This window comes from Phoca vitulina, unplaced genomic scaffold, assembly GCF_004348235.1.
Source record: "Phoca vitulina isolate PV1807 unplaced genomic scaffold, GSC_HSeal_1.0 scaffold96, whole genome shotgun sequence".
In the NCBI taxonomy this organism is placed as follows: domain Eukaryota; kingdom Metazoa; phylum Chordata; class Mammalia; order Carnivora; family Phocidae; genus Phoca; species Phoca vitulina.
Window position 1 is genome coordinate 1129958 of NW_022589799.1, and position 12810 is coordinate 1142767.

Sequence of the window (12810 nt, forward strand, 5' to 3'; positions counted from 1 at the left end):
GGGCTCGATCCCAGGACCCCGGGATCATGACCTGAGCCAAAGGCAGACGCTTAACGACTGAGCTACTCAGGCGCCCCTAAATAAAATCTTTAAAAAAAAAAAAAAGAAAAGAAAAGAAAAGAAAATATGCTAGAACGTTGGTACTCAGCTTTGGCTAGACAGTAGAATCACCTGAAGAGATATTTTTTCTTTTTTCTAAGATTTTATTTTTAAGTAATCTCCACACCCAACGTGGGACTCAGACTCACAACCCCAAGATCAAAAGTTGCATGCTTAGAGTGCCTGGGTGACTCTGTCAGTTAAGCGTTCAATTCTTGATTTCGGCTCAAGTCATGATCTCAGGGTCGTGAGATCGAGCCCCAAGTTGGGCTCCAAGCTGAATGTGGAGCCTGCTTAAGATTCTCTCTCTCAGGGACACCTGAGTGGCTCAGTCGTTAAGCGTCTGCCTTCAGCTCAGGTCATGGTCCCAGGGTCCTGGGATCGAGCCCTGCATCGGGCTTCCTGCTCAGTGGGAAGCCTGCTTCTCCCTCTCCCGCTCCCCCTGCTTGTGTTCCCTCTCTCGCTGTGTCTCTCTCTGTCAAGTAAATAAATAAAATAAAAATATTTAAAAAAAAAAAAAAAAAAAGATTCTCTCTCTCTCTCCCTCTCTCCACAGCCCCCTCAATAAATAAATTAATTAATTAAAACAAAACAAAACAAAAGTTGCATGCTCTACCCACTGAGCCAGCCAGGCTCCCCCTGAAGAGCTTTTTAAAGCCCCGATGCCCAGTCCACATCTCAGACCAATTAAATTACAATCTCTGGGGGCTGGCACCAGGCTTGTCTCAAAGCTCCCAGGGCCATTCCAACCAGCAGTGAAGGCCAAGAGCACTGCTCTAAAAGGAACCACCCATTTCAATATGTTCACAGTGGATCCTTTAAAGGAGTGGAACTGGGGAAGGAGAATCTCCGGTTTGTATGTTTCTCCGTTGTTTGAATTTTTACAGCAAATGTTACTCTTACATTTAGTGAGAGAGAAAGAGCAATAACAAGGGGATAGGGGAGGAGGATATCCTGCCTCCGGCTATGAAGTAGTTACCACGGTTTTCCCTGTTACCTACCTCAGGTGGGCTGCTATATGGGGTCATGGAGCTTGGATTTAATCCATTGGGCTTTTCTAACACCACCTGTTCAAAGAAAAATAAAACTGGTAGTCAAAACAGCCCATAAAACCAACTTTGAAACATTAATCTCCTAAGATCTCAAATCTTAAGATAGAATAAAAGAAAGAGGTGGAGAAGATAGAGAAAGAAGAGGAAGGGGAAGTGAAGGAGGAAGATGAAGAAGAAAAGGAAGGAAGGCAAGTAGGAAGGCAGGTAGGCAGGCAGGAAGGGAAAAAAGACTTTGAGTGCTCTGTGGAAAATGGAGGAGAGGGAGTGGAGAAACGTGTGTGGCCTTGAAAGGGAATACTGTAGCCTTGCAGGGAGGATGCAGGGAACCTCAGGCTAAAACCTTTCAGCAGACAGGAAAACATGCAGGCTGACTCCTGGAAGCCCAGGGGATACAAGCAGCTGCCTGCCACCAAAAAAGAGCTCCCATTGCCCCTCGGGGATCCTGACAAGGTTTGACGAAGCATAAAGCGAAAGGTGAAGCGGCCTTTGCTGCAATCCTTTCCAACCCAAAGCCTGATTATTCATCATATGACTGCTGGTCTGTGCAAGCAAGGGCCCTGGACTTTTGGGCCAGTCTCTGAGCACATCAGGCTCTTCAGTCACCCAACAAAGCACCTCCCAGCAGCCAGATGTGAGCTCAGGCAGTGAAAGTCCTATTTCAGTCACAGCAAAGCGAGTTAGGGGGAATGGCCACACAAGCTTCGGGCACGCTCACGCCAGAGAGGAGCCCTGCCGCCTCTAGCTGCCAGGTCACGGTTTCCCTCAGGAGAATGAGGGCAGGGGCTACTGGAGGAAGACTACCCCCTCCCCGAACCAAATGCAAATGAAGGAGCTATAACTCAGCCTCTAAAGGAGGATGAGGGTGAAATGGAAGAGACAGGTCTCTTCTCCTGAGGTCAGTTCTAGCCTCCAATTTTTTTTTATTTTTTATTTTTTAGATTTTATTTATTTCGACAGAGAGAGACACAGTGAGAGAGGGAACCCAAGCGGGGGGAGTGGGAGAGGGAGAAGCAGGCCTCCCGCGGAGCAGGGAGCCCGATGTGGGGCTCGATCCCAGGATCCTGGGATCATGACCTGAGCCGAAGGCAGACGCCTAACAACTGAGCCACCCAAGCGCCCCTAGCCTCCAATTTTAGAAAAGCTGAATAGCAAGATCCCAGGGTTATCCATCCATCTCAAGAAGACCTCGCCTCTAGGTTCAATATGACATTTACTGATGATCTTCTGCATCCTTGACCCTGTGCTGAGTGTGGGGATACAGAGATGGGGGTGGGGGTGAACCCTAACCTCGAGGAGCTTCTCATGCCAGGGCAGAGACCGCTACATACACAAATAACAGACAAGGACCAAGACCTCCAATTCACACCACAGTGTCACCCCAATTTAGTATGATGGACTTATGAGAAGTTTGCATTTATAGGTAATTGTCTGCTTTATAAGACACTGTGTTGCAAAAAGACTGATCACAGAATCCTCACAGAAAAGAGGTTTTGCCAATAACTTCATGGTAGTTTTATTTACATGAATTCCATTTTTACACAGTGTTTTCGGAACAGGTATACTTCTGTATAGGCTGATATGTGTAAACGCAAGTGCCCACCTGCTGGAGAGCACTACTAAAGTCGTGAGCGCTCTGAGAAGCCAATATTGCCTGTATTTGCACCGTTCCCGGAGAATCGCAATGCCGAATCTCCCACCGCGTGATGCAAACGGGACTACCCGGCACAACCTCTTCCATTGACCATTTCCTATTACCTGTATCTCCTGTCCATGGAGACAATCTCCTGGATCTCTGTCAAGCTTGCTACTTATGTCCTCCCGGAGCTTCTGCAGGCAGTTCCGGGCCTGGGAGGGGAGGGCAAGAAGCCTTAGCTTTGGGAAAAAGGCAAGAGAGCATACCACCTCACCCAGCTTTGTGCCCATCCCCAACCCATACTCCTAGGAGCCAGGTACTGTCCTTAGCACTGGCTGGGGGAAGGAGGGACCCCAGGCAAGTCCCTCCTACACAAACAGGAAACCCTGCCCTGCCGGAGCTAATATTCTTGTTGCAGAAACACACAACGCAAAAGGCAAACATGTGGAACATGTAATATGCTATTACATGACGACGAGTGCCAAGGAGCCAACAGGAGCCAGGGGGAGGGTCAGGAAAAGCTGGGGAAAAGAGACTGGCAGTTTTAGAGATGATGGCCAGGGTACAGTGCTGGGCCCATGGTAATCAATAAATATGTGTTGATGAATGGATCGGCTGATTATTGGAAGGGTCGGAAATGATACTTGACTCAAGGGGCCTGGTGGCACTTTGGGTATGAAGGGAGCAGATGGGAGAGAACCAGACCCTACAAAAGAAGGGAGCCAAAAAAATGAGAAGTTCCCTCAGAGGGAGGGGTGCCCACCTCCTGGATGTACTGCACCTCACTCTTCAGCTGCTTGATATTCTTCTCATGGATCATCTTATCTCCAGACCTCCCCTTCAAGTACACCTGCAATCAGGAAAATGGTACTGTTCAGTTACGGAACCTCCTGGTCAGTTAATGCCCCCCAGGCAGGCTCATACACTGCTGCTGGGAGGGTCAATTGTTACCGCCTTTCTGGGGGCCAATTCGACGATTCAAATCAGAAGGCTTAGAACTATACTTACTCCTTGACCTATCAAATCTACTTCTGGAAATTTATCCTAAGGAAGTAAATTTAGCCAAACTGGCATAAACACTCACATATATATGTAAATTTATGCAAAGGAAGTTGTAAAAAGGGATTTACACATTTTTCTCTATACATGCTTCAATCTTTTACAATTAAGAAAATATTTATGACCTGTATTATAGAACACATACACAATTTAGTAACATATGTTCAGCAAAATATTGTTTACGAATGCAAAAATGGAAATAGGCATAATGTCCCACAATGGGGGATTACTTATATTGTGGTATTAATAGCAAACTATGCAGCTATCAGAATACCAGACATTTACATTTATGGACACAGAAGATGTTATAAACCAACATTAAAGCATTAAAGTGTGGGGGGGGCAAGCAAATTGTAGAACAGAATATATATAATACAATCTAACTTTTGAAAAAATACACATATATAGGAAAATGTCCGAGAGGATACACAATAAAGTAGTAACAACAATGATTACATCGATAGAATTATGGGGTAGTTTTGCTTTCTTTAAGGGCCATGCAATGACTTTAAATAAGAAAAAGAAATTAATTAAAGGCATTCAGATTGAAAAGAAAGAGGAAAAACTACCTCCATTTGCAGATGAAGTGATCATTTATATAGAATACCCTAAGGAATCCACTACAAAACTCTTAGAGGCTGTAGCAAGGTTGTAGGATTTAAGATCAATATACAAAAGGGGCGCCTGGGTGGCTCAGTCGTTAAGGTCTGCCTTCGGCTCATGTCATGATCCCGGGGTCCTGAGACCGAGCCCCACATCCGGCTCCCTGTTCAGTGGGAAGCCTGCTTTTCCCTCTCCCACTCCCCCTGCTTGTGTTCCCTCTCTCGCTGTGTCTCTCTCTCTGTCAAATAAATAAATAAAATCTTAAAAAAAAAAAGATCAATATACAAAAAATAACTGTATTTCTATACACTAGCAAGGAACAATCCGAAATGGAACTTAAAAACAATTCTATTTACAATAGCAACAAAAAGAAAAAATACTATGTGGATGGAGCTAGAGTATATTACGCTAAGTGAAATAAGTCAGTCAGAGAAAGACAAATACCATATGATTTCACTCATACGTGGAATTTAAGAAACAAAACAGATGAACATACAGGAAGAGAAGGAAAAATAAGATAAAAACAGGGAAGCAAACCAAAGAGACTCTTAAGTCTAGGAAACAAACTGAGGGCTGCTGGAGGGGGGGATGGGGTAACTGGGTGATGGGCATTAAGGAGGGCAGTTGATGTAATGAGCACTGGGTGTTATATGCAACTGAAGAATCACTAAATCCTACCCCTGAAACTAATAATACACTGTATGTTAACTAAACTGAATTTAAATAAAAATTTTAAAAAGAAAACATATTTAGAAATAAATTTAACAAAGTTCAAGACTTGTATTTTGAAAATTAGAGAATATTGTTCAAAAAAATAAAAGAAGGCTAAAAAAATGAACAAACATCCCATTTTCGTGGATTGGAAAACTTAATATTGTTAAGATGGTAATACTCCCCAAATTGATCTACAGTTTCAATATAATTCCTATCGAAATCCAAGCTGGCTTCTTTGCAGAAACTGACAAACTGATCCTAAAATTCATATGGAAATACAAAGGACTCTGAATAGCTAAAACAATCCTGAAAAATAACAAAATTACAAATATTAATAAATATTAACAAAATTAACAAAGCTACAGTAATCAAGGCAGTGTGGAACTGGCATAAGGAGAAGACCCATAAATCAATGGAATACAACTGAGAGTCCAGAAACAATAATAATACAATAAAAATACACTAAACTGATTTTTGACAGGACACCAAGACAATTCAATGGGGAAAGAACAGTCTTTCCAACAAATGATGCTGGTTTAAGTGAAAAAAACCAGACACAAAGGCCACATGTTCTAGGATTCCATTTACATGAGATGTCTAGAAGAAGCAAATCCACAGAGACAGAGAATAGATTGGTGATTGCCAGGAGCAGGAAAAGAGTGACTGAAAATGTTCTGGAATTAATAGTGGTGATGACTGCACAATCTGTAAACATACCAAAAACCTGAATAAATAAATGGATATCCACATGGAAAAGAATGATACTGGACCTCTTCCTTATACCATACACAAAAATTAACCCAAAATGGATCATAGACCTATTCATAAGAGCTAAAATCATAATTCTTTGAAGAAAACACAGGAATAAATCTTTGTGACCTTGGGTTAGGCAAAACCTTCTTAGATAGGACACCAAAAACACAATAAAAGAAAAAATATATATATAAGTTGGATTACATCAAATTCAAAACTTTTGTTTCAAAGGACATCATTAAGAAAGTGAAAAACAAAACAAAACACAGAGTTGGAAAATTTTTTTTTTAAATATTTCCAAGTCAGAGTGGGAGGATGGGTTAGCCTGGTGATGGGTATTAAAGAGGGCACGTTCTGCATGGAGCACTGGGTATTATACACAAACAGTGAATCATGGAACACTACATCAAAAACTAATGATGTAATGTATGGTGATTAACATAACATAATAAAATTTTTTTTTAAAGTTACAAAAAAAATATTTCCAAGTCATATATATCATAAGGATCTAGTCGGTATCCAGAATATATAAGGAACCCTTACATCTCGAAAATTAAAACACAATTGACTTAACAAAAATGACAATGTTTTATTTATAATATTCATATGCCAAACTCTTTTTGGCAAATTTAATTAATTATCATTAAAAGTCTTTTGGACTATTCACTGCTATTTAAAAATTCAAATATAGCCAGGGTAACACCATGGAGAAAGTGCGGCCACATTCGTTACTTGTACCTACACATAAACTCTTTAAACACAACTGAATTTTTAAATGGGCAAAGGATTTGAATAAATATTTCTCCAAAGAAGATACACAAACAGGCAATAAGCATATGAAAGCATGTCATCAGGGAAATGCAAATGAAAACCACAAGATATGGCTTCACATGCAATAGGATGGCTATAATCAAAAAGACAGATAATAACAAGTGTTGGTAAGGATATAAAGAAACTCGAACCCTCCTACATTGCTGGTGAGAATATAAAATAGAACAAATGTTTTGAGAAAAACTCTGGTAGTTCATCAAAAGATTAAATATAGAGTTACCAAATGACCTAGCAATTCCACTCCTAGGTAGATACCAAGAAAACTGAAAACATATGTTCACACAAAAATCTGCACTTGAATATTCATAGTAGCATAATAGCCAGACAGTGGAAACAACCCAAATGTTCATCAACTGATGAGTGGGTAACAAGATGTGATATATCCATTCAAGGGAATGTTATTTAACCATTAAAAGGATTAAGTACTGACATATGTTACAACATGGCTGGATCTTGAAACTATTATGCTAAGTGAAAGAAGCCAGACACAAAGGCCACATGTTCTAGGATTCCATTTATGTGAGATGTCTAGAAGAGGCAAACCCACAGAGACAGAGAATAGATTGGTGATTGCCAGGAGCAGGAAAAGAGTAACTGAAAATATTCTGGAATTAATAGTGGTGATGATTGCCACAATCTGTGAACATACTCAAAACCTGAATTGTACACTTCAACTGAATCGATTGTATGGTATGTGAATTATGTCTCAAAGAGCTGTTTTTAAAAAAGAAGTAACAAAAACTGTTCTATTAAAAAAAAATAGTAAGTTCCCTAACCACACCTCCCACCTGTCTCCACAACCTCCAGCAGCTAAATATGGATAGTGGGATAGGCACCTAGAAAGGTCATCTCATCCATCCTCATGCCTACAGCTGAGTTGCACCAAAGTCACTACACACGGACTATGGTCTCCTGGTGTTAATTATCTTTCCAGGAAAATACCCAGGAACTAGCATTACAAGTCTGGTTCCTCCTAGTCAAACCACAGTCAAACCCTGTGGCAAAGTCTGCTGCTCCCTCTCACATGCCTGTCAGGAGAAAGAGGGGAGAGAGAAAGAGTGGAGGTGAACAAAGCTTACCTTAATGATCTCCTCATGGCCATCATTGGACTCCACCAGTTCTGAGGCCAGGGAATGACTGGTTGAGCGGCCAGACACCACGGCATAGGTCTTCCTGCCCGCCTGCCAGAGAGAGAGAGAGAGAGAGAGAGAAATGGCTCAGAAATCATGACAAGCCCAGAACTTCTGCCCCTTGACCAATGCAGAAGACCTGCTCCTCAGAAGATGTAAAGGGTTAGTCTGATTGTCCCCGCCAAAAATTCATTTCAGAACCCCTACCAGAAGCCACACAGCAGCTACACCGGACGGGGGAAATTAGCAGAAATTGCAGTTAGTTTTACTTTTAGTGGGGTCTCCCCATCCCCCAAAGCAGCGCACAATGCAGAGGTCAGGTGGTGTGTCTGAAAGGAGGTGATCCTGAGCGGCAGCAGAGATGGTTCCAGGCAGCAATGGCTTGGGAAGTCAGCAGCAAGGAAGGAGAACTGGCTGAGGGAGAGGTCTCACCCCACCAGAAACCTCGATACCTTCTGGGCTAAGTGTTCAAGTTCATCTCCTGTCAGTTCACTTTGTAGAGCCAGCCTGAGAATGTCCACGCTGCCCTAATAATGACAATGACAGCAACAATAACCCCTTACCTTTACGGTCCACGACTGGGACTTTGCCAGCCCTGTGGAGTGGGCCTTATTATCACCACTTAACAGACAGCAAAGCTGAGGTCTGGAGAGGTGACGTTAGCCTGCCTAAGATCAGTCACTCCTGGGTGGCAGGATGTCTCTGGGGCCTCTGACAGTGCTCTGTATACCACACCAGAGACTACACAGCATGCTGCTCCATGAAGCTCCAGAGGGGCTAGCTACCCTGGTCCTCGGATTACAGCACATTGCACGCATTCCCGTTTCCCCAGCCTTGAAGAAGGCATCCCCAATCCAGGGTTCCTGCACCTGACAGCCAACCAGGAAGCTACAGACGCACTTTCCAAGACTAGGATATCCTCCTTCTTGAGCCAAACTATAGGGCAGTAGTTGAATCCAAACCACCCCCTTTTTTTTAAGATTTACTTATTTAGGGGCGCCTGGGTGGCTCAGTCGTTTAAGCGTCTGCCTTCAGCTCAGGTCATGATCACAGGGTCCTGGGATTGAGCCCCGCATCGGGCTCCCTGCTCAGCGGGAGGCCTGCTTCTCCCTCTCCCACTCCCCTGCTTGTGTTCCCTCTCTCGCTGTCTCTCTCTGTCAAATAAATAAATAAAATCTTTAAAAAAAAAAAAGATTTACTTATTTATTTGAGAGAGAGAGTTGAGGGGGAGAGAGACACAGGAACTTAAGCAAACTCAGCACTAAGCACGGAGCCCAGTGCTGGGCTCAATCTCACCACCTGATCACCTGATCATAACCTGAGCCAAAACCAAGAGTCAGAAGCTTAACTGACTGCGCCACCCAGGCGCCCCCAAGCCCCTATTTTTATAAGGCATACAGAAATTATCCAAATGAAAGAAGGCAAGACAATAGGTATCTATCTACAGATGAGTCTAATTTCAAAGGAAGAAGCAGGTTTTCTTTCCTAACTCAAAGGAGGTTTAAAAAACAAACTGTGGGGGGCGCCTGGGTGGCTCAGTCATTAAGTGTCTGCCTTTGGCTCAGGTCATGATCCCAGGGTCCTGGGATCGAGTCCCACATCTGGCTCCCTGCTAGGTGAGCCTACTTCTCCCTCTCCCTCTGCCTGCCGCTCTGCCTACTTATGCTCTCTCTCTGTCAAATAAATATATAAAATCTTTTTTAAAAAAATAAAAAATAAAAAACAAAACGTGGGGCAAATAGAACACATTAAGAGGGAAATCATATGGGGCGCCTGGGTGGCTCAGTCGTTGAGCGTCTGCCTTCGGCTCAGGTCATGATCCCAGGATCCTGGGATCGAGCCCCGCATCGGGCTCCCCGCTCAGCGGGAGGCCTGCTTCTCCCTCTCCCACTCCCCCCTGCTTGTGTTTCCTCTCTCGCTGTCAATCTCTCTGTCAAATAAATAAATAAAAAAAATCTTTAAAAAAAAAAAAGAGGGAAATCATATGGTAAATGGAAAAAGTAGGTGCTGAAGATCTGGGGAGATAACAACATTGAGAGAGGGTCAGCAAGGCAGAGAGGACCCAACCCTGCCATAACCTGTGTTATGTGTAGAGTTGGATGAAAGATTTAGCCACGCTGGGCCTCTGGCTTACACCAGAAAAATAAGGAGTTGGACTAAGTATCTCTAAGGTTCCTTCCAGCTTTGATACAATGAGAGCATGAAAAGGGAGTATATGCTTCCCCCAGGCAATGATGGGAAGATGGGGGCTGAGCTACCCAAGGATAAAAGGGATCTTGAGGTCCAGGAGTATAAATGCCATCTTACTCTTAACAGGTTTTAAGGAACCCTCCTAACATTCCAAATGTCTGGTGGAAGGAAAGGAGGAAGAAAGAATGTGCCTAACTGAGGGAGCTGGGAGAAGCTTCTCTGGGCAGGGAATAGTCCTTCCGATTCAAGGAAGAGAGCTTGGGACAGAAGAAATCAGTCTCTGTGGTCAGATACTTAACTCTCAGTGTTCTCCTTATAAAATGGCAACACTACCCTCTAACACTACTAGGGTTTTTTTGTTGAAAATTAACTGAAAGTGTATGGAGGTTGTTCTCTGCCACATAAGAGAGAGGTACTCAAATATTAGCCTCCTCCTACTTCTTGAAATGAACCCAAATTTGGGACAGATGGAAGACACTCCCACATGGCCCTTCCACCTTCCCAATCCTAGCAATGTAGCTGCTTTTACAAAAATACTTAATTCCTACCAAATACAAGTTAGGTCCTTAGTGGGGACATTTCAGGCCCTCCGGAGCCTGGGTCAACTCACTTCTTCTGTTACTGCTTCTCAAAGCCCCTGGCCCAGTACATCTCACCTCAGTGACTTGGCTTTCACCATTTCTCTTAAATGTCCTTTCTTCCCGTTTTCACATGGGGCATCTACCAGGCCCTCCAGAATTCACACTGAAATCCACATCTTACATGACTCTTCCCTACATCCAGTGGGAACACCCCCCCAGCTCCCTCAGCATCACAGGGCCTCCCGTGGCACCTGCCTCTCAGTTATTTATGTTCCATGAGGAATTGCCCCTTCTGTTAACTCCTTGTGGGCTGCTGTCTGCCACAGTCCTTTACACAGGTAAGTATTTTCTGAATGTATATGAGTGCTCCATGACATCTAGGTCAAGAGAACATTACACAAGAAAGAAGAGGAAATGATTTCAAAATAGCCAGAGTGGCTGCCAACTCTTTTTTCCCCAGGACACAGACAGGCACTTAGGTTAAAACATCTCTCCATACCGGGAGGCAGCTGGGGAAAGCTGGGGCATCCCTCAGCCAAAATAAAGGGGTTATTATTAGCTAATGAAGATCATCAAGTCTGGTTTATTGTATGAACCCAGGCATTCTAACTGAAAGAGCACAGACAACTGGCTAGATGGAAGCCTTTGAGAAGTCATCTCACCCATTCATGTTATCAGAATTCCAGGTGGACAGGAGAAAGTAGGCAACTTGCAAAAGTACTCAAAGAAATAATGGCTGAAAACTTTCCAAATTTTGCAAAAGACATAAACCCGCAGATTCAAGGAGCTGAGCAAATCCCAAACACGATGAGCCCCCAAATCATGCCAAGACACATCATAATTAAACTTCTGATAACTAAAGACAAAGAAAAAATCTTTTCAAGTCAGAGAAAAAAATGCCACCTTACTTATAGGGGGAAAACACTCTGAATAAAAAGGAGATTTTTCATCAGAAACCAGGAAGACCAGGAGAAAATGGCACACTATTTTCAAGTACTGAAAAAAACCTCTTAATCAACAATCCTACGACCAAAAAATCTTCTTCAGGAGTGAGGGGGAAATCAAGATGTTCTCAGGTAAAGGAAAACTAAGAGAATTTGTTACCAATATAGCTACACTAAAAGAATGGCTGTAGGGGAACCTGGGTGGCTCAGATAGTTCAGTGTCCGACTATTGATTTTGCCTCAGGTCATGATCTCAGGGTCGTGAGATCAAGTCCCACATTGGGCTCTGTGCTCAGCGTCAAGTCTGCTTGTCCCTCTCCTTCTGCTCCTCCCCCCACTCTTGCACTCTCTCTCTGGGATAAATAATAAAATCTTTTTTAAAAAAGTGGGGCACCTGGGTGGCTCAGTCGGTTAGGCAGCTGGCTCTTGATTTTGGCTCAGGTCATGATCTCGGGGTCCTGGGATGCAGCCCTGTGTGGGCTCGGCATCCTATGACGGGCTCTGCACTCAGCACAGAGTCTGCTTGGGATTCTCTCCCTCCCCCTCTGCCCTTCCCCTCTTCGAGAGCTCTCTCTCCCTTTACCTCTTTAAAAAAAAAAAAAGTCTGTAAAAGGTCTTCAAACAGAAAGGAAACAATACAAAAGAAACTTTGGAACATGAGAAAGACAGAAACAACATGGAAGCAAAAACATCATTAAATACAATAGGTTTTCCCTCTCCTCTTGGGCTTTCTAAAATACGTTTGATGGTTGAAGATAAAATTATGACACTGTCTGATTAGGTTCTAAATGTACACAGAGGAGGGGCCACCTCAGTGACTCAGTCAGCTGAGCTTCCAACTTTTTTTTTTTTTTTAAAGATTTTATTTCTTTGACAGAGAGAGAGACAGCAAGAGAGGGAACACAAGCAGGGGGGGTGAGAGAGGGAGAAGCAGGCTTCCTGCTGAGCAGGGAGCCTGATGCAGGGCTCGATCCCAGGACTCTGGGATCATGACCTGAGCAGAAGGCAGACGCTTAACCCACTGAACCACCCAGGTGCTCCTGAGCTTCCAACTCTTGATCTCAGCTCAGGTCACAATCTCAAGGTAGTGAGATCAAGCCCCACTCAGGCTCCAGGCTCAGTGGAGAATCTGCTTGAGATTCTCTGTCTCCCTCTCCCTCTTTCCCTTCTCCCACTCTCTCTCACTCTCTAAATAAATAAAATCTTTAAAAAAATAAATAA

The 12810-nt window shown here is 43.4% G+C and overlaps 1 protein-coding gene across 1 annotated transcript in view; it reads right to left on the reverse strand.

The window, feature by feature from the left end:
• The window catches only part of TUFT1 (tuftelin 1), a 43247-nt gene that overhangs the window by 13012 nt on the left and 17425 nt on the right, over positions 1–12810 (reverse strand). Inside the window, exons 2-5 of the mRNA XM_032397073.1 lie at positions 7824–7925; positions 3548–3634; positions 2907–2996; positions 1101–1166 (exon numbers count right to left, since the gene is read on the reverse strand). Coding sequence (XP_032252964.1) covers positions 1101–1166; positions 2907–2996; positions 3548–3634; positions 7824–7925 — 345 coding nt within the window. The remainder of the gene's footprint in view (positions 1–1100; positions 1167–2906; positions 2997–3547; positions 3635–7823; positions 7926–12810) is intronic.